The 22,982-nt window shown below is 53.2% G+C and overlaps 9 protein-coding genes across 9 annotated transcripts; 7 read left to right on the top strand and 2 right to left on the bottom strand.

The window, feature by feature from the left end:
• Window positions 1-1,520: 1,520 nt before the first annotated feature.
• PV08_00718 (uncharacterized protein) lies at window positions 1,521-2,414 on the top strand (the record flags this gene model as incomplete). The annotated part of the gene is made up of 1 exon (XM_016375083.1): window positions 1,521-2,414. The coding sequence occupies one exon, from the start codon at window positions 1,521-1,523 to the stop codon at window positions 2,412-2,414; it is 894 nt and encodes a 297-aa protein (XP_016240359.1).
• A 1,724-nt stretch (window positions 2,415-4,138) lies between these two features.
• PV08_00717 (uncharacterized protein) lies at window positions 4,139-6,207 on the top strand (the record flags this gene model as incomplete). Its single annotated transcript, XM_016375082.1, has 3 exons — window positions 4,139-4,246; window positions 4,318-4,446; window positions 4,513-6,207. 3 exons carry the CDS (start codon window positions 4,139-4,141, stop codon window positions 6,205-6,207), a joined length of 1,932 nt encoding a protein of 643 aa, XP_016240358.1.
• A 2,458-nt stretch (window positions 6,208-8,665) lies between these two features.
• Window positions 8,666-10,294, top strand: PV08_00716 (uncharacterized protein; the record flags this gene model as incomplete). Its single annotated transcript, XM_016375081.1, has 1 exon — window positions 8,666-10,294. One exon carries the CDS (start codon window positions 8,666-8,668, stop codon window positions 10,292-10,294), a length of 1,629 nt encoding a protein of 542 aa, XP_016240357.1.
• A 904-nt stretch (window positions 10,295-11,198) lies between these two features.
• PV08_00715 (uncharacterized protein) lies at window positions 11,199-12,862 on the top strand (the record flags this gene model as incomplete). Its single annotated transcript, XM_016375080.1, has 3 exons — window positions 11,199-11,301; window positions 11,351-11,451; window positions 11,507-12,862. The coding sequence occupies 3 exons, from the start codon at window positions 11,199-11,201 to the stop codon at window positions 12,860-12,862; spliced, it is 1,560 nt and encodes a 519-aa protein (XP_016240356.1).
• Window positions 12,863-13,980: 1,118 nt separating this feature from the next.
• PV08_00714 (uncharacterized protein) lies at window positions 13,981-15,557 on the bottom strand (the record flags this gene model as incomplete). Its single annotated transcript, XM_016375079.1, has 2 exons — window positions 13,981-15,405; window positions 15,456-15,557. 2 exons carry the CDS (start codon window positions 15,555-15,557, stop codon window positions 13,981-13,983), a joined length of 1,527 nt encoding a protein of 508 aa, XP_016240355.1.
• A 776-nt stretch (window positions 15,558-16,333) lies between these two features.
• PV08_00713 (uncharacterized protein) lies at window positions 16,334-17,266 on the top strand (the record flags this gene model as incomplete). The annotated part of the gene is made up of 1 exon (XM_016375078.1): window positions 16,334-17,266. The coding sequence occupies one exon, from the start codon at window positions 16,334-16,336 to the stop codon at window positions 17,264-17,266; it is 933 nt and encodes a 310-aa protein (XP_016240354.1).
• Window positions 17,267-17,622: 356 nt separating this feature from the next.
• On the bottom strand, window positions 17,623-18,810 carry PV08_00712 (uncharacterized protein; the record flags this gene model as incomplete). The annotated part of the gene is made up of 1 exon (XM_016375077.1): window positions 17,623-18,810. The coding sequence occupies one exon, from the start codon at window positions 18,808-18,810 to the stop codon at window positions 17,623-17,625; it is 1,188 nt and encodes a 395-aa protein (XP_016240353.1).
• Window positions 18,811-19,767: 957 nt separating this feature from the next.
• Window positions 19,768-20,687, top strand: PV08_00711 (uncharacterized protein; the record flags this gene model as incomplete). Its single annotated transcript, XM_016375076.1, has 2 exons — window positions 19,768-20,214; window positions 20,268-20,687. 2 exons carry the CDS (start codon window positions 19,768-19,770, stop codon window positions 20,685-20,687), a joined length of 867 nt encoding a protein of 288 aa, XP_016240352.1.
• A 245-nt stretch (window positions 20,688-20,932) lies between these two features.
• Window positions 20,933-22,499, top strand: PV08_00710 (uncharacterized protein; the record flags this gene model as incomplete). Its single annotated transcript, XM_016375075.1, has 3 exons — window positions 20,933-20,998; window positions 21,051-21,926; window positions 21,990-22,499. 3 exons carry the CDS (start codon window positions 20,933-20,935, stop codon window positions 22,497-22,499), a joined length of 1,452 nt encoding a protein of 483 aa, XP_016240351.1.
• Window positions 22,500-22,982: the final 483 nt, after the last annotated feature.

Here is a 22,982-nt window from a genome sequence, read left to right as displayed (position 1 = left end):
CACTGCCAAGATCGAGTGCTTTATTTCGATTGTCGATGTCGCCATTTGGGCGCAACATTCGCAAGATGGTGTTACCACATAAGGCTGGTATATAATCTCTTCTACAGAAATAAATATCTTCTCATCTCACCTTTTCCTCGATTTCAAGTCTTGCCATACCGTCCATACCTCAGGAGGGTTGCCCAATCAACTTCGATCTGCCCCAAAGGTCTCGGCATGCACCCGGGACTGGTTTGATGGTAAGGCATGGTTAGCGGCTCAGCAGAAATCCCCAAGCACAAGGACTCCGGCCATTTCCCGCCCTATCGCCCATCGTCCATCGTCCATCGTCCATCGTCCATCGTCCATCGTCCACAGGCATGAGTTTGGTACTGAGGACGAATAATCCCCCATCTCTTGTGGGTGGCGTCTTCAACCATGCCGCCCACAGCTTCCTACTCAAGCCAACTCCGACTCGCAGCGATGATCCATTGATCCCAAATTTGGTCCCACATGCGCCGTTCCTCAGCTACGGTCCGAATTTTCTCTAACAATCGAGTCCTGCCACTTATCCATTCCCCTGGCACTATGGATACTGCGAGAAACATGCTTGGGTTTGGCACCGAGCTCGGCCTCTGTCGCAACCCCTGCTTGCGGAATCTCTTTTACGCAGCTGTCCCATGAATCGTACCTTGAGGCTAGGTACGACCCGTACGAGCGCCACCAACCCTCGTACGGGTGTCTCTTGCGGCTGAACAGTACCGAACTAACCAGGGGCCGCACCTCCAGACAGAGTGCCACGACATCGGGCTCCACCAGCGTCTCGCCTACTCAGGTTATCATCCACACAACAATCTCTCCCACTGGGCTGCCAGCTTGGGAGTAGGCGTCAGTGGCTCCGCAGGCCGGCTTGGCACTTGCGTAGGACCCGAGAAGATGCATTCTGATTGGGATCCAACATTTTTCCATTCAGCTAGCACGGGTGTCATGCCCATCAAAAGAGCTTCTGAAAGCACATCAGGCTTGCGAAACGGGTTACGATTGTCGCGTGGACAAGACACGAATCTCGAAACCGGAGTGAAATGACAATCAGGTCATTATTCTGCTCGAGTCAGATCCTTTGCTGCGAGTCCCAGATTCCCTGCTGTCGCTGCGCAAGCTGATTTCCGCCCTGACCCTCTGTTATTTCACTTCATTCATGTCAACGTATCATCCTGCACGCGTAATTGACTCCCCCCCTTCGGTGTGGTTTGTATGCATAAGAACTTCAGAAAGAGCCTCCCAAGACTTTGCTTCCCAACCCTCCTTGCGGATCCCCACGTTACAATTGCACGTTCTGCCCCCCTTGCCCAGCGCCGATCCTTATCTCTTGGCAGATCAGCGCATCCCTCGAGACTTTTACACTCGTTATCCAGTTTCTTGTTCCTCCCAACCCGGAATTGACCTCATCGACCATACTCCTGGTACCAGGTGCGCGAGCACGTTCCTAGAGAACCGAAAGTTGGCACAGAAGCCGCTCACACTCGTTACACCAACTCAAGATGGCTTCCGGCATCCCATACACCCCGAAGCCTGCGACTGATATTTTTACCCCATATCAGACCGACATCAACCGACGAGAATGTAAGAGGATAGTGCCAATGCGAGTCCTCGCACTCGGCCTCGGTCGTACGGGGACGGCTTCGCTGAGAGCCGCGCTCAAAGAGCTGGGGTACACAGACACATACCACATGATGTCTGCCAGCGTCGAAAACCCGCCAGACTGCCTCTGTTGGATGGACGCATTTGCGGCAAAGTATGAAGGCAAGGGCAAGTTCGGCCGTGAAGAGTGGGACGCTCTGCTTGGTCACTGCCAGGCTGTATGCGACTGGCCAGCGGTCGCATTCGCCAAAGAATTGATCGAAGCGTACCCGGAGGCCAAGGTCATCATCACAACTCGAGACGTCGACTCGTGGCACTCGTCGGTCATGAAGACGGTCAACTGGCGCGCGAATGACCCCGAACTCAGGGCTGTCGCAAACTTTGACTGGGCCGCTGGGCTATACCACCCTATGCTCCGCAAATTCTGGAAGTACTTTTTCAACGACGACTTTGAACAATCGGGCAAGCAAAGGTTTCACGACTACTACAAGGAGATTCGTGAGATGGTGCCTCCCGGGAAGTTGCTGGAGTATCGTGTCAGCTCGGGCTGGAGACCCTTGTGCGAATACCTCGGCGAGCCGGTTCCCGACAAGCCATTCCCCAGATCCAACGACGCAGACGGGTTCGTGGAGCGATGCCGAACGCAGAATCGCAAGCAGATGATGAATGTCATCTTCCGCGCGTTGGTTGTGGGAGTCCCTGTAGTAGCCACCGCACTCTCTGCTACATTTGCTTACACGCATTATCTCCCGAAAGTGGCCCAGCACACATCCTTGTTCACTACTGCCTCGTAATGAAGATGAAGAGGTGCAGCTGAAGGAAGATTTATTTCTGATATTATGTTTACTTGAGACGATCTGTACATAGCTAGGCGTTTAGATTAATTGTGATTTGGTGCTATATGGAGGCCGGGTTTTTATCGACTTTTTTACGAGGATGGACGGAGCGCAAAGCCCAAGATTGTTGATAGCGTTAATATTGGCGGGCTGGATCTTCTCGAACCAAAAAGTGAAGGTCGGGGGGGGGAGGTTCTCGCTTTGGACCGTGATACGGGTTCTCGTTTTGATGGAACCATACTGATAGTGGTACAGTACGTACATTGCTAGCAGCAGTATGAGAGGCAGGATCTTTGGACCCAGAACAGGAATCCGAATAGAGTTTCAGAGATAAATGTCGCATGATCACCACTTCCACGAGTTGTGTCTCCGGGAGATAGGCCGCGCGCATGCAAAATGCAAGCTTGAGTTTGGGCTTGCTGTTAAGTCGTCGGTGGCGCCGGCCGGGCAAGGGTGTGTCAAAGTATCTTGCTACAGTATCTCGCTTGACATGGGGATAATAATTTTGGAGGAATCCTCGCATACTTGGCGATGTGCCGCCGGCTTGCGTGTTGCTGTTAAGGGGATGGGTCAATGGGTCGAGGATGATACACGCTCTGTACTCCGTCCTACTCCGTACTATGGTGTTGCCTGTGATTGCGCGTAGTCTTACGAGTACTCTGGAAACTTTCCCAAGAGGCGCACGATGTCGACTGTATGCATAATGTACAGTACATACATTTGGGAAAGACGTGGCCCCGCCTTTCGCCGAGTAGAATGGCATATTGATAAGCTTCACCGTTTGGAGCTACAGCTTCGATAGATCCACGACGGCGGGTTCCACGTGAAGAGATGGGTCGGAGAAAAGAAAAAAATACTCGTCCTCCGATGCTCGGTCTCTTACAAAATCCACCAGAAGCTCCTGTCTTTTACATGATCTCCAGGGGAAGTTCCATGATCGCCAGGAGAAGTTGCTGGGTGTACTCGCAATGAACTGCAGTAGGGATGGGAGCACTCGTACTGTGCTACTGGCTCGTCGCCGTACAGAGCAAGCATATCAAAAGCAACCCGAAGCCTTATAGAAGAAAGGATTCTTTTGGTACAGTAATATCCTCGTGCCTCTCCGGAAAATTAGCCAAGGTTCATTAGTCTCTGGGAATCGGTGCCGCTAGTGTCGACGGCTTTCAGATTCTTCTCACTGGAAGATCATCAAATGAAGTATTCCGTACACTCTATGAGCACTTCAGCCGGCACAAGATCCAGCCAAAGATCCGTTGCAAACGACGTAGCTGAGCTGAGCTGAGCCTGCAAGTGAATCCTTGGAACACTGCTATTTCTTCCCAGGCTGATAACGGTGCACTAGATCCATACAGTACAGTACCGACTGATCCCTCGCGGCGCCACTTTCGGAGGGCCATTGTCCTTGGCACGCCCCCCACAGGTACATTAACTGCCTATTACGGCTCCACCCACTTTCTGCCCAGCCGCCTCGACAATCGGAGTTTTATCCTGTAGTGCAAGCCGTAATCGCATCACCAACCAACTCTTATCCAGACTTTCCGTGTTTGGCGCATGATTCGAGTGCCCATCAGACTGACTTGGGTGTTGCCTTTTTTTGACGTTCCCGACCCGTCCTATTCGGTATACTCTTCGACGAGGTCTGTTGGCTTCATGCTGCAGCTATTCCTGGGACACGAGCGGCAATGAGGCTCTCGGCGCCTTGCCACTCGATCGGGTGGTTGTTCGTCTGCTTCTTCGCCTGGAGCATAGTGGCAGACAATCGCTCACAGCCCATCTCAATCTTCCGTTCGGTGAGTCGGTGCACGCTGTGACGGTCCTCATGACCATCGACGCTGACTATATTGTGAACTTGGTGGTATAGAGGCCGGACCTTGTGTCTCCTATTCTGACAGTCTTCACGAGAATCCCGGAGAAGCAGGCGCCGGGGTATTATTTTGTATCACCGTACCAGCAAATCCAGGAATCCGTACACATTTACGATAATGACGCGGTAGGGTACTCCGTGCATGTTCTACGTCTCGCTTCTGTTCGTCGCTGACTTGGAACTCCGTACAAGAATCTGGTGTACAGCGGGTTTGGAAGCGCCGGACCCGGCATCTCTCACGCACCTCAAACATGCATGTACAAAGGCGAGGTCCATCTGTGCTTCTACCAAGGCACCCAGATGGTCGGATGGGGTCACGGTCATGGCATCATCATGGACAAGCACTACCGAATCGTCAAGTCCGTCGAACCTGGAAGCTATCAGGCGTCGTCGGACATGCACGAATTCAGGCTGATCAACGACGGGAAATCGGCGCTCATGACGCAGTATCTCCGCAGTGTTTACGATTTATGCCCCTGGAAACTTTGCGACGGTCTCGGCTACATCCAGCAGGGAGCGTTCCAGGAAGTCGATGTCGACTCGGGCAAAGTCTTGTTCGAATGGCAAAGTTTGGACCACGTCGACCCCTCTGAGAGCTATGTCGACCCAGGCACCACCGAAATCAGTGGCTCTGGTGAGGCGCCCCGGAGCCCTTGGGACTACTTCCACGTCAACTCAATCGACAAGAACGAAGACGGTGACTACTTGATTTCGGCGCGGCACGTGTCGGCGGTATACAAAATCTCGGGCGTCGATGGTCATGTCATCTGGAGGCTGAACGGCGCCAAGTCGGACTACTATCTCAATGGCTTTTCGTTCTCTTTCCAGCACGACGCGCGATTCATCTCCGACAACGCAACACACACAGTCATCTCGCTGTTTGACAACGGGTCCAACGGCTTCAACCAGACCCAGCCTCATTCGACCGGCCAGATCATCAGACTTGACCACCAAACCAAAGTCGCCACTTGCCTGTTGAACCTGGACCCTCCGTTTGTCGACGGCCACGCGCACATTTCCAAGTCGCAGGGCAATTTCCAACAACTCCCAAACGGCAACATTGTCATGGGATGGGGCAACGACGCCTTCTGGACCGAATACACGTCCGACGGCGAGATCGTCTTCTACGGCGCGCTCGGATGGAGCAACGTGATGAACTACCGCGTGCACAAGTTCGACAACTGGGTCGGACTACCGCTGACCAAGCCTGCGCTGTGGACGTACTCAAAGGCCGGCGACGAGATGATGATGTACGTTTCGTGGAACGGCGCGACCGAGGTCAAATCGTGGCGCCTGTACGGAGCAAGTTCCAAGGACGGGCCGTGGGAGGAGATTGAGAGTGCACCCAAGACCGGGTTCGAAACGGTGCTCAAACACGACTCAACATACACGTTTGCGTACGCGGAAGCCTTGGACAAGGACGACCAGGTCCTGGGCGCTTCGGCTGTGGAGAAGGTCTTTACCCCCCCGGCGCAGATGGTCGAATACTGCGACGATGTGGCGTGCCGCTTCATGCCGAACAACGAGGAGCGCGAGAAGGAACGGCAGCAAAAGGCCGAGGAGCAGAGGCAACGCGAGGAGGAAGAACGTCTCGCGGAGGAAGAACGTCTCGCGGAACACGCCAAAGAGCAAGCGAGGAAGCGGGCCGAGATGTATGGCGGCGCGTTTGGCGGTCTGGCTGTGCTCCTCATCTTGATTATCGTTTTGGCTACGAGGAACTTTGCCTCTCGGCCGGTCCACGCGCTGGTTCATCGTGCCTATGCCATTCTTCGGACCAAGCTGGGCAAGGCGACCGGGAAAGACGTGGGTGCGGGTGTCGGGTACAAGGCACTTCCTCTGGAAGAACAAGACAGTGCCAGAGTGCCTATGGTATCGGATCCTTCATGAGGGGGTCTTGATTCGACCGCACCATCGCTGAGCTGAGCACGGGGTATTCATACCCCTTTTGAAGTTTTTGTTTTGTTTGCAAGGTGAGATTTTCTCCGTGTGCCACTTGATATTGGCGTGGGTGAATGTGAGATGGATCCGATACCATATATACAGTACCTGAGGTATTAGGCAGGTGTTTACAAGGTCTACCCAAGCTATCTAGGGCATTTTAATGTAATGAACGAAGTTACGACGACCCCTGATGAGCGCCTGTAGCTAGCTACCTTGACGCTTCTGTATTCATCCTGTCCTGATTTACCGCCACGGCCACCTCGCCAACAGGAGAATGGTCATCAAGAGAAATGCCCACGACATACGGATAACACTTGGAACTAGCGATGACAAGATTCCCACCTCTGTGAAGCCGCGATGACCCTTGTCGAGAAATGTTTGCGAAGTACAATACGTGTACCACTCACCAACAGACTCCACCCACCAAAGTCGCAACAAGCACCTGTTCAACAGGCATACACCATGCATACTGACCTACAGTAGGGACCCAGCTAATGTCCGTGGCGCGGTCGGGAAAAGAGGTCGATACCGCCAAAAAATTCCACGTGTCATTACAGTTGAATTTCACCTTTGATCGGACTATTTCCTGACTACTGACTAGAGGTAAGCTAAATCAACCCCCCCATGGATGCAGTCGATGATCATTGATGGGGACGAGTCCGAATCCGAGCCGGAGTAGTATTTTGTTCTCGCTTCTACATCGTTGCATTTTGATCATTAACTCTTCCCCCCCGGTACGAGGAGAGTAGACGTCCAGCTAACCAGGAAAAACACTTGTGTCGTGTGCCGGGTACCCGGATTGGCATCACTTTCAGGCGTCTGGCCCAGCATTCATGCCTCCATGCTCCCACTAAAACTCTGGGGTCGAATCCTCTATACAATGCAACTCCCCAGTGCTCCCTCACCGGAGTTGACGCTTGTAGCCGGAGGGGAGTGACTGGTCTAGGTGGTGACGACTGTTGTGGAAGCGGCTGACGCCTCCCTCCCACAGCCCCAAGGCGAAACTGTGTACGTATGCTCTATGCTATGGGATGTGTACTGTAGGTGTCACTTGCACGGACGAGTACAGACGAGTACCGTTTCACGGCTCTGCCCACGTGGCTTATCGTGCGACTTCATGTACTCGTACTCGTTACTCCTCGTCTGAACTCAGAAGTGCAGGGGTCTACGTGGATGGAAGATAAGATTTCGCCAAAGTTAAGATCAGATCCAGATATTGTAGGTACTGTACGCATGGCCACGCAAGAAAAGACGAAAAACTTGGTGCCTCATCATTCATGGGTGCGCGGCAGCATGCGTGGCGCTGCATGGGCTTTGTCGTCTTCCCAGCTGCCACGACCGGTTTTACGTCCTCCTGTCCCTACTAGTTAGAGAGTGAGTGGCCCACACTCCGATACTTGCGCAGTAAACTACCTAGCTACCTAGGAGGAACCTCAAGTATGTAGTTAGTATCCACTACTGGTGGTACGTTTGGCCGTAGTTGACGAACATCGCCCATCTCAAAGCCTCGCCAGCCCTATTACAACAGGCATAGAGCCGCAATCTCCGGGAGGCTGACATGGACCTGGGATAGCCGTCTCGTGTCCCCTCAGCCCCTGATGATTAGACAGGCAACAAGCAACAGGTGTCAGGAGGTCATTCCTTTTGAAAGGCTAGATAGGTGTCAACAATATGCATAGGAGCCTCAAAAGACGTGCAACAAACGACACCTACCTGTCCACCGTCGGGGGACCCTAACTAGAGTTCGCCAGGCTTAGGTGCCTATAACTTATAAGCGCGAGCACAATAGATTGGCCCCCTGTGCACGGCCAGCGAGGCTACGATTCTTACTGGACACAGCCTAAAGCCGGCTGCTAACGAGCCCACTTCCAGGCTAGTCTAGGCGTGGCCTCACCAAGCATCGGCACTAATGACGGCGACAAGATTGACGTAGTTCCTCTTCTCCCGTCGAGCCTCCAAGCTTATTACACTGAACTCTCCGTCTGGAACTCCAACTTGTTACTCCATACAAAGTTTCTGCCGAAGTTCGGCTTCGCCTGTTTTTTCAATTGTGACTCAAACTCGAGGCCTTTCCAGTCACGTTGGACCCGGTGTCTCTCAAGTGCTGCACTTGTACATACTTCACTCTCTTCTCCCTGCAAAGTAAACACATCCAAGCACTGGACTGCTCCTTGTGTATATAGTATATATCGCTCGCTCAACCCATCGCAACGACGCGCACGACGAACACGAACGAGACGACCAGACAATATCTAGATACTCCCACCAGCAAACTCTCCTTGTTCCTGCCTTTGCCAGCGAAGCCCTCCCACGTCCTTGACAGATAATGCTTCGGGACCACATAATTCAATAATACTACACGCAAACTCCCTCGGAGCCGCATACCGACAACGCCAGCACAAACATGGCAGGAGACACGGAAAGGCATGTCCAAAGGCCTGCTGGTCCGCCATCCTGGTCTTCTATACCAAACAAGTTCCAGATATTCCTAGTGTTCTCTGTCCGCTTCGTCGATTTTTTCCAGCAAGCCGCTCTGCAGGCGTACATGTTTCACCAACTCAAGTCCTTCAAGCCCGACGCGCCGGACAGCGAGATCTCCTTCGAGGCCGGCGTGCTGCAGGGTGTCTTCACCGCCGCGCAAGTCTTTACCGGCGTATTGTGGGGGAGAGTAGCTGATTCTCCGGCCTTTGGTCGCAAAACCGTGTTGCTGTTCGGGCTGATAGGACAAGGAATCAGCTGCATCGGCGTGGCCTTCTCCAGAAGTTTCGGCGCCGCTGCCGTCTGGCGCTGTTTGGGCGGTGCGGTCAACGCGACAGTGGGCGGGGCGAGAACGACTCTTGCCGAGTGTACCGAGAAGAAGTATCACTCGAGGACGTTCCTGGTCTTGTCGCTGGCGTGGAACGTGGCAAATATCTTTGGCCCGCTGGTCGGCGGCCTCATGTCGGATCCCGTGTACAACTACCCGGGCCTGTTCGGGGAGGACTCGACGTTTGGTGGTTCCGATGGGGTCCCCTGGCTCAACAAGTTCCCCTATGCCGCGCCAAACTTGTGCTGCGCGTTTGTGCTGTTTGCAGATGCCGTGCTGATCTATCTCAGTCTGCGCGAGACCCTCGCAGCGAAGCGCTTTTCACGAGACCGCGGCATCGAAATTGCCGAGAACTTGCGGTATCGCTTGAACAGGATCGTGTTCCAGCGCTTTGGGTATACTGCGATCGGCCAACAGATCGAGGGCCCAGACACCCTCGATGACGAGAACATGCCATCGAGCACACCGCTCACGCCGCTGCCGCCAAAAGAAGTCGACAATATTAGCAGCTCATCGAGTTCCAAGGAGCCCCCTCGGCCTTCGGAAGCGTATCGACTGGCGCCGCCCTTTTATCACGCACTTACTCCGAACGTGCTCATGGTTCTTTCGACCGTCGGCATCATGGATTTTCAAATGGGCGGCTTCGCGCAATTGTGGACTGTGTTTCTGTCCTCGGCGCGTCGTACTGACGAAGAGCGGGCGACCGTCAGACTGCCGTTCTATTTCACCGGCGGTCTGCAATTCTCGCTGCCGACAATCGGTCTGGCCATGTCCATTCTCGGCTTCGTGGGAATCTTCCTCCAACTCACGCTGTATCCGTCGGTCAACGCGAGGTTCGGTCTTCTTCGGTCCTTCCGATGGTCGCTCTTGGTGTTTCCGATCGCTTACGCCCTCGCGCCGTATCTGTCTCTCTTGATCAACCATAGCGTCGTGCTGTGGTTCGCCATCGTGATCGTGGTGTTGCTGCAGGTCGGGGCCCGCACGTTTGCCATTCCAGGGTCGGTGCTGCTCATCAACAACTCGAGCCCGGGTCCACAGCTCCTGGGCACAATTCACGGCATGGGGGCCGCGACGTCGAGTCTGTTTAGGACAATTGGTCCTATTGTCGCGGGCCACTGGTACGGTAGCGGATTGGAGATGGGTGTCGTCGGTTGGGCGTGGTGGTGGTTAGCATTTGTGAGTTTGTTGGGCGTGATACCTAGCTTGTGGGCGAAGGACGGCAAATGATTTCTCCGATTCTTTGCTGATCTCTCGTTGGCGTTTTGTTTATGTTGGTTGTTCTCGTGTCTGTGCTTCATCCCATGTGATGAGGCGAGAGATGGAAAATTGAGATGAGGATAGAATAATGAACCGAGTACCTTTGATGACACAAGGTACCCATTTATACACAACAATCGGAAGGCTTAGTATACCTGCCTATATAAGTATGTACATACACTAACCTAAAGTTTTCCCTCAAGTGTTCTATCTGACCACCAGCAAGTACGAATACGCCTCCGAGGATCATTACAACACCCGAATGCTCGTATTCCGACTATTGACGTCGCCGTAACTCCTCGTAATCCTCGGTATTTGCTCGGCCGGGAGTGGTCAGTGACAAGTTTGCCTCATTTATCTCCGAGTGAGACCATCGTGCCTCAGAGGAGGCGGTACACGCTGGCGTCCACAGCGGCTCTGAGGTTGATCCACGAGACTACACCTCAACCTTTGCACCGGGCGAATGAGTGGTCGAGCACTCTAATGTGTGCGTGAGAATCCAGAATTGAGACGTCGAGGTGGAAGATGACCCGGACCTTGGTGGAATTCCTGCCCAACGATGGTAATGTGAATGTACGAGTAGCTGATAGACATCGGCGCCGCCTGCGTGTAGGTGGAGGTTGTGGCCAAGTAACGAAGCTGCAGCTCAAGCTCCGTCATCTGTAGCGTGCGGGGAAATTGAAGCATCAACCCAGCATTTCCTCAGCTTCAGTCCCAATACGAAGTACCGCGACATTGATCATATCCCTCCTCCTCGTCCTCATACACGATGACCCTTGCGACGAGCTCTTGAAATATCGTTGGGAGTCAGTCTCCAAAGTGACAACCTTCATCTCCTTCCCTCACAGCCTCCTCCGATACGCATATCCTACCGATGGCCACTCAGCTCCCCGCTGCGCTCAAGGCAGCAGACATCTCGCGCTTCGCCCACCGCGCGGCACAGCTTGAGAAGCCCAAGCCTATAATAGCATATTGGTGTATGAAGACACTCTAACCCTGCGACCATCTAGATTAACACGTCGCCAGGTGAATACTGGATCATTAACCAGATCCTAACCAAAGGCTTACACAACACCGATCAAGAATGTCTGGCGTATACCACAACCTTGATGGACAAGCTCGAACAGGTGAGCCAGACCTCATACTTATGCCAGGTCTAGTAATGACAGTCTACGTCTTTAGTTCAAATCCGAGCACGTCGAAGAAGCCGCCGTCACCGACGATGTCGCTGGTAAAGCATATGTCGAACAATTCGGCCTGGAAACATTTGACAGAGCCGATAACGCAATACGCGCGAACAAAGCCTCAAGACAGACAGCCGACACTTTCCAGGCATCAGCTACGTTCCTCGATTTACTCCAGATATGGGGCCCGGTCGAGCCAGAGATCGCCGCGAAAGTCAAATATGCAAAGTATCATGCCCTCAGAATAGCCAAAGCACTGAAGGCAGGCGAGGATCCCAACTTGTCCAATCCCAAGCCACAGACTCCAGCCGAAGACGCTCTCCCTGAGCTAGATCCAAACGACGCAGATGTGCAAGCACTGGAGGGAAAACCGACAAAACCACGGCAGCCGTCGGTGGTCGAGGTTCCTGACGAGGCTGACAGGATCCAAAAGACCCTTGCCCAGAGATCTCTTCAAGATGAATCACTGCACCCTTCAAGAGAAACGTCGATGCCGCCGCCGACAAAGAAGGGTCGACAGCCATCTGTCGTCGAAGTCCCCGACGAGGCAGACCGTGTACAACATCGGCTCGCTCAACAGTCGGTCACGGATGAATCTCTCCATCCCTCGCGTGCGCCGTCACTGCCGCAATCTCCAGGAGACGATGTATCTCCAATCGCCGCACAAGATGCAGCAGCTTTCTACGGGAACCAGGCTGAATTGACCGACGTCTCGCCCCTAGACCCACCCACGGAACGAAAGCCCTCGGTCGGAGGCAACTACTTTCCTCGCATACCATCTCCACCCGCCGATCCAGCACCCAGCCTGCCCTCCTCTCTCACAGATGTTGGCGGTCCTCCTCCAGAACTACCGTCGGCACCGACCGACGTGGATATGCAGCTTGGAGGACACAGTACAAGTGCACCTTCTGACTTGCCAGGCCCTCCTCTAGATCCGACCTTGATGCGAGGCCGAGACGGCCTCGCCGCACTCAACCACCATCACCGGCAATCCCCTCCACCGCCACCACATCGGCATGGCCAATTCCTTCCACAAGTCGACCCAGGTCAGACACCTCAGATACCACCCAATTTCCAACCTCAAGTTCCACCGCCCCAAGTTCCTCAGGTCCCGCCTCAGCTTCGCGAACTCAAGGGACCTGTGCCCCCAGTGCCACATTCGCAAGCTCCGCCACCAGCTCAACCAACATCTGCCGCACCGTCGCCGGTTGCCAACACTGGTGAAATCGACGATCAAGCAATGATGAAGGCACAGAAACACGCACGGTGGGCCATTTCAGCACTGAACTTTGAGGACGTGCCCACCGCGGTTCGAGAGCTACGAGAAGCGTTGGCTACCTTGGGTCAGAGATGAGGCTGGGGTACACAAGTTGGGAAAGTACGCATCGCTTATGGGCGGGAACTTGAACACACAAGGCGATTCTGGAGAAAGGTTTGCCGGTGGAAAAACGTCGATTCCTGTTTCTCGGGGCCGCTGATTCGGCTCTCCTGCGACTTGCGTGCGTCGTCTAGTGGAGTGGCACGGGAGCCAAAGGGACAAGGCTCCATACGTTTCGGTTCCCGAGGAAGGAGACAGAGTCGGCATCCACTCACATACATCGAACGTACCATGAGCTTGTGCCGAAACTGATAGTCTAACACGCCCGTCACTCTGCCGTGGCAGACTGGAGAGAAAACTCCACAACTTGTTTCCATCAAATCGTGGAGGATTATGTGCGAGTTGGACGCAGCTCAAAACCAGTCCATGCTCATACACGACGAATGTGTGCCAGGAAAAGCGACGTCGGCCTGCTGATGACGAGTCGAACATTCGCGCCCGACCCCCTGGTATCGCCAGCCTACAGGACATGTCGGTACCCCTCGAGGGGTCCTTGGACGTCGATCCGTCGCGGCGACACGACGAGCAGCAAAAATCACGAATCGATGTGGTCATTCATTCAACACGTGCCGACAGACTGTGGAGGACGAGGATCGACTTTTTTTCTCTTTCTTTTATTTGTCCATGTCTTTTGTCCCAAGCGAACTTTTCATCTTGTAAATCAAGCGTTACCGTCGTTAGGTTTATGTACCATCATGTCCAATCAGATCCAAATCCTGAAGCCCAAAAAGCAAAGAGATAGAGATCAATCTCATCCGTAGCGAGAGAGAGAGAGACATACATCTCTTTTTTTGTCTGTCTCGTTTGAAGTTGTTCTCTGCAGACCGCGTGAGCCCTGATGTCTTGCAAACAAGCCCTGCTTGATCCGGAGTTCACTCTTGTACGATATATCTCTTGTTCTTCTCCTCCCGAAAAGCGAGTCTTGACAGGCCGACCGCCAATGACATTAGGTAGAGGTTCTGCTCAAGAACGCTGTTGCTGTTCGTAAGGGTTATGCATTGCATTCGCAACACCTCTCTCCCTCCCGCCCTCTCACTCTCTCCGCCTTGATGGCCGAGAAAGCAATACCCAATTCAACGACGACTACAATGCTCTCAATCAAAGAGATCACCTGCTCGTCGCCTAACTCTCTTCTCGCGCACAGGCTGATCAAATAGCTCCTTGCCTTCGTTCCGGCCCGACTCGCGCTGGTACTGGTTGGGAAACAGCTCCTTAGCCTCTGCCCGTCCTTTAATGCTCAGTCCGCCGGATCCCTTGATGCTGAACCCCCCGTCTCCACCAGCAGAGCCCTTGATGCTCAACCCGCCACCGTTGCTGTTCGCCGACGGGAACAGTTCGATGCCGGCGTTCGCGAGACCACCGTTCTTGAAAGACTTTGTACTGTCGATCGAGATGGATTTCCGGGCAAATCGCTGCGCCAGGTCTTCTTCGTTCTTCGCGTCCATGGCGTGACTCCTCCGATGGTTCGAGCGGGGACTGGTCTGTGCCGCACTGAGCAGGTCTGCCTTGAGGCGTTTGGCGGCCGCAGCGTTGGCTCGCGAATTCGCCGGGTCGGTTGCTGGTCTCGACGAAGATGCCGTATTTGGCTCGATGGACATTTGCGCGTCGGTATCAGGACCTTTGTTCGGGAAGAGTTCGATACGATCAGAGTGCAAGCCGCCACCACCCTTTGGTGGAGCGGAGGCCGACCCAAAGAGCTCTTTACCTGCATTGGAGCGCGGATTTCGGTCGTTGCGGTCGCGATATCCTCTCCGTCGGGTGCGGGTGTCATCTTCTGAGTCGGAGATATCAATCTCATCACTGTTTCTCGTGCGTCTGCTTGGGCTGGCACTGCGCCGTCGACCCTTGGACACCCTGGAAAACAGATCTCGACCTCTTCCGGCGGCTTCGGTGTCGGTCGCAGGCGCATCGTCGTACATGTTCGCCGTGAACTCTTTACCATCGTCGTCGTTGTTGTCTCTTCTTCTCCGGTACATTTCCCTGTCGTCAAATCTTCTTCGCCTGTAGTCGCCAGCCTCGGCCCTTGACTCGGCAAATCCACGTCGCATTCGTTCAGTGGGGTCTTGGTCAGGATGAAGAAGGTAGTATCTGCTCGCGTCTCTGGCGTTTTTCTTCTTTCGATCGCCTTGCTGCGCTACCCTTACCACGAGCATGCTCGCAGGTCTGCTTGCCAAGGGCTTCGCGGCTCGCAGTTCAAAGGGGGCATTGACCAACTGGTCTTCGGTGATTGGTGTCGCGACAAACGCAAGTTGAGCGCGTTTTGCCATTTCGTTGTCTTTGAAGCAGATATTGGCAGATGTATCATCGATCCATTGGATGTGCACATTGTCTCCCACCTCACTAAAGTGGTCGTGTACGAAGCCTAGGATGTCGTTGGTGTGCATTTCGTCGACACCGCGGATGTGCACTTTGTTCCATTGTGGTTCGAGAGCAGGGTCCTCGGTGTAGATGGCGGGAATGAGAGCTGAGGTATCTTGGACGCGTGCGCCGGAGGGCACGAACGATGGTTCCTCGCCTTCCTATTTGAAATGTGAGAGGACATCAAGACATGCAGGTACAATTGTCATACTTCGAGATCGAGTTCTTCATCGAGAGCTGGGCCATGGTCGTCCAGATCCAGATCCATGTCAATGTCAATGTCCATGAGATCGGCGTCCTGCGCCGAGGACATCGTAGATTGCATTGCAACAGCCATGTGTGTGAGATGGAGGAGGATTAGGGGAGAATTTTTGAGAAGGATAGGAGGAATGGAGACTTCCACCGGGCGATGTGTAGCAAAGTGAACTCATTCAAGGATCACTGTACATTGTGGTGAGGGTAGTGCTCGCTTGGTGAGTCTGGGAGTGGACACCACCAGGAATCAAATGTAGAGTACCTCGTAAGTGAGAAGGCAACGACGAAGGAACAAGGAGACAAGAAAGCGGGCTTCAAACGAGTAGCGATATTGAATATGGCATGGAAATAGAAGCGATGGTCTGTAACCAAATCATTGCCATTACCGTCTCCAAAGTCGCTGGCGCAGCTTTCGACGTTTGAGGTGACGATACCGACGGCGGAATTGGGGCTATTCCAGATTTGACGCGAATATTGCGCCACTTTAAACCGCTCAACCACACATATACGAATACGAGTACAGTTGACCATGATCGCTGCTTCAAACGACCAAGTCCCCCGCCTCGTCTTCCTCCTCATGAGGCGCTCGTCTCTCGCTTTGACGACCATGTACCCGAACTTCGGGTACTTCGGCCTGAGCGTGGAGATGAGATGCGGAGTGACATGACTTTGCCTCCAGAAACTTGTTCTGTAGACAGTATCTGGATCTATATCTACCGCTGACACTCGGCATCCAGGTATCTTGTAATCCGCACTCAGGCAAGTGAAACTACAGCATCTCGGCTACGAGACTTCCATCACATACATGTCCCTTTCTCGTCTCTATCAAATGTGATGACCAGTCTCATATCAGGTCCTTTCCCACGGCTGTGTAGCCGCTTGACTCATGCCACAAGCTCTTCTCGTCAACTTCGATATCCCGCATCCAGTAGAAGACATTTGTCCGTCCACCCCGTCGCAGGGTCGCTCGGGGCAGAAGTCCGGGATGTCGACCTGACCCGCCTGCACGAGAACCCGGGATGGGTGCGGGAAATCCGCGAAGCATTTCTCGACCACCAAGTCATCTTCTTCCGGAACCAGGACCTGGAACCCGGGGCATTTCTCACGTTCGCCTCTCACTTTGGCAAGGCGGTCGAGTACCCCTTCGTCAAGGGCATCGAGGGCTTCCCTGAGATCATCCGCGTTCTCAAGCAGGAGCACGAGACCGTCAACTTCGGCGGGATCTGGCACTCGGACACGTCCTATCAGCAGACGCCTCCTTTGGGGTCGGTCCTCCTCGGGGAGGAAACCCCGCCGTACGGCGGTGACACGCTCTTTGCGAACCAGTATGCGGCATACGACTCTCTGTCCGATGGACTCAAGGAGACTCTTGCCGGCCTCAAGGGAGTAAACACCTCTGCGAAAGCGGACGCGAGCAAGACGAGAGAAGACCGCATCCGAGACAGTGGCAATCCCACGCTGGCAGAGTCGTTTGAAGCGGTGCATCCTGTCGTCAGGACACATCCCGAAACTGGTAAGAAGGCGCTGTACGTCAACGTTGCGCACACGGCCCGGTTCGATGGCTGGACCGAGGAAGAGTCTGCACCGTTGCTGAGATTCCTGTTTCATCACCAGATCAGGCCGGAATACACCTGTCGATTTTCTTGGAACGTCGGAAGTATTGCCTTCTGGGACAATCGGTGTGTTCAACACAATCCTATCAACGACTATAACGGTTTCAGACGGAACATGTTGAGGATCACACTTGCAGGAGATACGCCTAGATAAAAAAATAACTACCTGTGCAATTGTCAATGTTGCTGATTTTGAGGAGATATTACATACTACTGCGAGCTAGCAACAGCCAGCTGTGCCACTTTCGAACCCCGAAATCGCTTTTGACCACTCCCATAACTTCCTTGCGATATCATCGGACCAGCCGATCGACAATCCTTGCCCAAATGTTCAATTGCCCACGGTGTCTAGCAAGTATCCAAATCATTTGTCCACTGCGCCATTCAAGGAGATATCGCCAATATCGCAGGCGTCAATGTTGTTGATTCTTATGATGCTAAGATGACCTCCAAGCTCAATACCCTGCTTTCGCATGAGTTGACGCCACGCCACTCCCCGTCTGGGAGATCTCAGACAGCGATTGCATTCAGATGAGTATTTTGGTCTGGCTGCCAGTCATCGTCGCTGTCCTCATCTCTGTTTCTCCTCTTCGGAGTTGGTTTGCACGAGTCGTCAGGGTCAGATGGGATTGATCCGCTGTCTTCTGAATCACTCTCGTACTTGCGCTTGGTCTTTCTGGTCTTGGGACCATTCTTTCGCTTGCGCGGGGTAGAGTTTGAACATGAAGAGGAGGCTCTGGCTGTTTTGCCCTGCTGAGAAGTCGCCAAAGGTGCCTTTTGGTTTTTTCGTTCATCGAATCCTGAGCGAGCACGTCCCACGCGATTCCAAAAGTTCTTGACAGCGTATTTGGCATCTTTGTGAATACCGTCGACGCTAGCCATGCGTCTCTGCGCTTCGCGGAAACGATCTTCTCCCTGCACTACGCCCTCGTCTCGTATGTTGAGCATGTGGCGAATGCACGACTCCTCCTCAAAGAGCCGCCATTTCTTGCCCTTCTGTTGGGACATGGAGGCGGTAACAAGATTTCGAGGTGCCGGATATGGGATGGACGTCGTGTCATTAGGGACCGTTGGTTGGCGCTCGCCAAAGCTCGATGTCGGATTCAAGGCGGTCGACGGTAAGCCAGGTGGTGGTGGAGAAGAGGAGTGTCGATTGGAGGCAGTGCCTCCCTGGCTGGAGTCGAGTTCATTGTAATCGAGGTCGTCTTGAGATTCATAAACCTCGGAGATCTCGTCATCGCCGAGGTCTTCCTCGCTAGCATGGCCGGAGTTGACATCGGGACCGGCCCAATCATCAACCTCATCACCATGTAGGTTCCCGTCTTCATCCATGCCGTAGTCTGCTTCCCGTTGACCACCGTCGACATCATTGTCTGCTTCGTCCATGTCAACCGGGGTCTCGTTGTCACTAAGTCCAGAAAGTGCGAGTAAGTCTGACACCGAGTCAACAGTGTCTGGACTTTGTTCAATGGGAGCCGAGTTGTGTTCAACAGGAACATCGCCGTCATCTTGGACGGCGGTAGCCACGTTGTCATGAGCTTGTGTCTGCCCATGCGTTCTCAGTAATGACTCGGCAAGCCCAGCTCGCTCTGTCAAGTACCGGTGTAGGATGTCCGGGTGGGCGTCCAGGTACTGAAAGACCTCATCGTCATTCAAAGCCATGACTTCAATGGTAATTGGGAGTTCACTGGAAGCCATGGCGTCTAGAAAGAAAGATCTTGCGCCGTCTGAAAATGACATAATGTGTTGCACGAGCAGATGGTGTCGCAAGTGGCTTGCTGCTGTAGAATGATGATGTCGCGAAGTGTGAGGGAGAAGGAGACGAAGCAAAGCTCGAGAGTATCGCGACAACCATGGCTGCCGCACCTACCTATTGTCTATTGATGGAAGGTTCAATAGTGTTTAGGAGACGCACACACAAATGCATTGTCCGCGTTCAGCATTGAGACATCCACAGCCTGAAGGTGCAGTGTGAAAGTGCAGTGATATGTCTGAATGACAAGGCTGAATAAATAGGGATTGAGCATGACTCTCTTGGCGAGACAGGATGAGATATCAATTATAAATTTGCACTTATATTGTGCATTGATTGTGCTGAGAAGCTCCATTGAAGAAAAGATGGATGTGGTGGTCATACCAGGCCTCACCTCATGAGTTTGTCGCGTGAGATTGATCCCAGTTTGCGAAGCCAGAGGCATAATGCGCCGGGTGACTGAGATATTGAGAGATTCGCAATGTCCCAGTTTCACCCCGCCAACGCCCTATTGCTTATACCACGAGGTACCTTCTTTTGCCGCCAATCGAAGAATATGTTGACATGCCAGTGAGACCAACGGTGAGTGGCCATTTGTGAGTATACGTAGCTTGCCATTGTGCCAAACCTAGCCATTCCTGTTCGAAATAAGTCAGTGTGGTGGCCAAAAAGAGTATTATGTTGGTCACTATGTGTCAACATTGCTGCACTGCCACATCTCGTCGTCGTTGACGTCTTCGTGATCACGGATGCAGGAGAACGAAGGTCAGTCGCATGGTTACTTGAGGCTTTGATGAGCAGCCGAGGTTTATCCGCATTCCGGGCTGCATGTTGTCGACGACCACGGGCAGCATTTCGACCAAACACGATCCAGCATCCGCCAGGAGTTCGACATCCTCGCCATGCAATGGCCGAAGTGGTGGTCCTCGTCGACAAAGGATAAGGCCGACTCGAACGAATCGGCTACCTCCAAAGCAACCAATGTGTGGGATTCGATCGGCGAGAAAGTGACTGAAGCTCGCGAGTCAGTCGAACGAAGGACTGTGACCAGTCTACCACCAGAAGTCAAAGCCTTTACCGAACCCCAGACGATAATAGCAACGGCTGTACTGACTGTATCTTGCCTCGGTCTCTTCAAATTCTACAGGTCTTACCTGCGACGAATTCCTCAAGCTACGAACATAACGCCGGCCTTCCTGCGCCGTAGGAGTCTTCTAGGCAGAGTCACAAGTGTAGGAGATGGAGACAACTTTCGATTCTATCACACACCAGGAGGTAGGCTAGCTGGATGGGGTTGGTTTCCAGGAAGGCGAGTGCCCACGGAGAAGAAGGAGCTGAAAGACAAAACGGTAAATGGGCAGCACTTGCCACCTTTGGGGCCCGAGTACTGACATCTCTCCAGATCCATCTACGTCTAGCTGGAGTCGACGCACCGGAGCTCGCTCACTTTGGCAGGCCTTCGCAGCCATATGCGCAGGAGGCTCTCGACTGGCTCACTGCATATGTCCTCGGCCGGCGTGTTCGCGCTTATGTTTACAAAATTGACCAGTACAACAGAGTTGTCGGGACGGCATATGTGTGGAAAGGGCTTATGAGACGTGATGTCGGTCTTCAAATGCTTCGGGCGGGCATGGCTACTGTGTATGAAGCGAAATCAGGGGCCGAATTCGGCGAAGGCCTCGAGAAGAAGTACAGGAATGCAGAATGGTGGGCAAAGACAAAACGGAAAGGCATGTGGGCGGGCAGGAAGAAAGACTTCGAAAGTCCGCGAGAGTATAAGACGAGATACGGCATGGGATCTCCACAGGACGAGTCGAAATGATAATGACCAGAGGAAAACTTCGATGTGGGATTAGCGAAGGCGTTCTTGAGAGCGATTTCAGCCATCAGCCTCTGTATACTACGCCTACATATTGTGAAGGTTGCATTGTCTTCTGTTTCAGTCTACGCATGCTGAGCGCAGCCTTGCGATGACGAGGCTGACTGCCACGTGATCGACACGCTGATATCGACACTTCAATTCTGTCTTCGATACTGCCACGTAGCGAGTTATTCCCCATCCTAGAAATGCCTGCGACGGACTCGGCGGCAGTTGTTGTAGCGCGGTTCCTGAAAGCCAACCATTATAATGAGGTCAGCATAGTTCCTTTGGCCTTGCATCGTGGTGGGGGTTGATGATTGATAGACTCTCGAAGCGTTTCTGCTAGAATCGGGTTTGCCCGAGGAGGCAGCAATCACCAAAAAGGGCGACTGGACGATAGAGAAGATCCTCGAAGAAAAGCGGCAGTATGACTCCAGCCTGGAGTATGAGAAGAAAGGCGACGAACAAATGACCGGATGGCCTCTCCCGACGCCCTCAATAGCAACCGAACCAGGGTTTCAGGTCACTTCGAACGTCTTATGCGTGAGCGGCGATGGCAATGGTGAGTCCGAGGACAGCATTATCTGGGCAACTGGAGCCGATCGATCATGGTCGTCCATGATTCCCTCGCCTCCGTTCTCGCTGGTTGAGTCCATCTCCAACGCTCACGGGAGTCCTATCTTGTCCATAAGTTCTATAGCCAAGCGATTTATCCTGTCGACCTCCATGTCTGGACAACTCATGATACACGACAATTCAGGACGACTGCTCGATAAATGCCGCGACCACCTGAAGTATGCGGTTCGGGTGGTTTCAGGACGTACACGGGACGGCAAATGGATCGTGGCGACTGCAGGATGGGATCAGAAAGTCCACATCTATGCGCCAGAGTATGAGCTGGCAGAAAACTTCAACGTCAACGAACTAAATGCCGCCGATGAGGGGCCATATATTGACGGGCTTCTGCGCGATCCGATCCACACTATATCCATGCCATCGAACCCGGAGTCTTTGGTGCTTATTCGGCATCCCGACAGCGATGACCTTTATCTGATCGTATCCCGTCGAGACTCGACGTTCTTATATTACTACTGTATTACACCTACCTCAGATGAGGCTTCTTCATCGCGGACAAGTGAGGCCACGTACTCTGTCCAAGAGACGGGCAAGCAGAATCTAGCACCACACGCTAATGCATGGGTAAGTTCCAAAACCTACCGAGCAACTAAAAGCTGGCAAGAGACATGGTTTGACGTGATACAGATTGCCTTCTCCCCAGCTTGCCTCGCCGTCTGCCCGACAGATCCTACCTTGCTAGCTGTGGCCACATCTCATCTCCCTCACATGAAAGTTATCATTGTCCGTCTTCTCTTCCCGTCAAGCTCCTACAATCCAGGCTCCAATTCAGCAGCCGTTTCTGGTCCGTCGGAGTTTGTAACTCCAGCGGCTCAGGCTCGAGCAGATCTCGCTTTGCAGGATCGTGAAGATGCTGCCATAAAGCTACATGTGACGACGATGGCGCCTCAAACTCCGTATTCGAACCCGCAAGTTGTATGGCGGCCCGGTGGTCATGGTGTCTTCGTAAACGCTGACGACGGCGTCATCCGCGGTATCGATACACAGAGTGGCAAGGTCATCGCTATGCTCAAGGCGCACGAGATTGGAAGTAAAGTACGAACGCTATATGCCGGTTGGGAGCAAGGCGGGAAGAACGAGATGCTAGTTAGTGGAGGGTTCGACAAGAAGATCGTTGTCTGGAGAGTAGGAGAATAAGCCGCGATGACGCGAATCAGCTAGGGCACCTTTGCTAAGGAATTGTCCTGAAGTCCATAGCTATTAACAAACTTGGTATGCGTCGGTCGACGAGTGTGAGACAGTGATCAAGCTAGATTCTGCAGAATTTAGCCTTCTTCAGCGTGTAACGCGAAATTCATTCTGTGCGAAGGACAAAATTTTAGTCTACATACTCACCTCGCTTTTTTATCTGCACTGCGGTGATTGTTCTCCGCGAAGCTTGATTCACAGATCTACTCACCTCACTATCTGTACTGCGATGATTGTTCTGCGCGAAACTTGATTCACAGATCTACTCATCTCACTATCTGTATTGCGATGACTGTTCTCCGCGAAGCCTGACTGCAGATCTACTCACCTCACTTCTTGTGCTGCGACAATTGTGCTCCGCGAAGCCTAATCTATAGGTTTCCTCACATCACTTTTTTGACATGTGCTGCGAAGGTCGCTCTCTGCGAAGAG

The sequence above is a fragment of the Exophiala spinifera genome (assembly GCF_000836115.1).
Source record: "Exophiala spinifera strain CBS 89968 unplaced genomic scaffold supercont1.1, whole genome shotgun sequence".
Classification (NCBI taxonomy): domain Eukaryota; kingdom Fungi; phylum Ascomycota; class Eurotiomycetes; order Chaetothyriales; family Herpotrichiellaceae; genus Exophiala; species Exophiala spinifera.
This window is presented reverse-complemented; position numbering and strand designations above follow the sequence as displayed.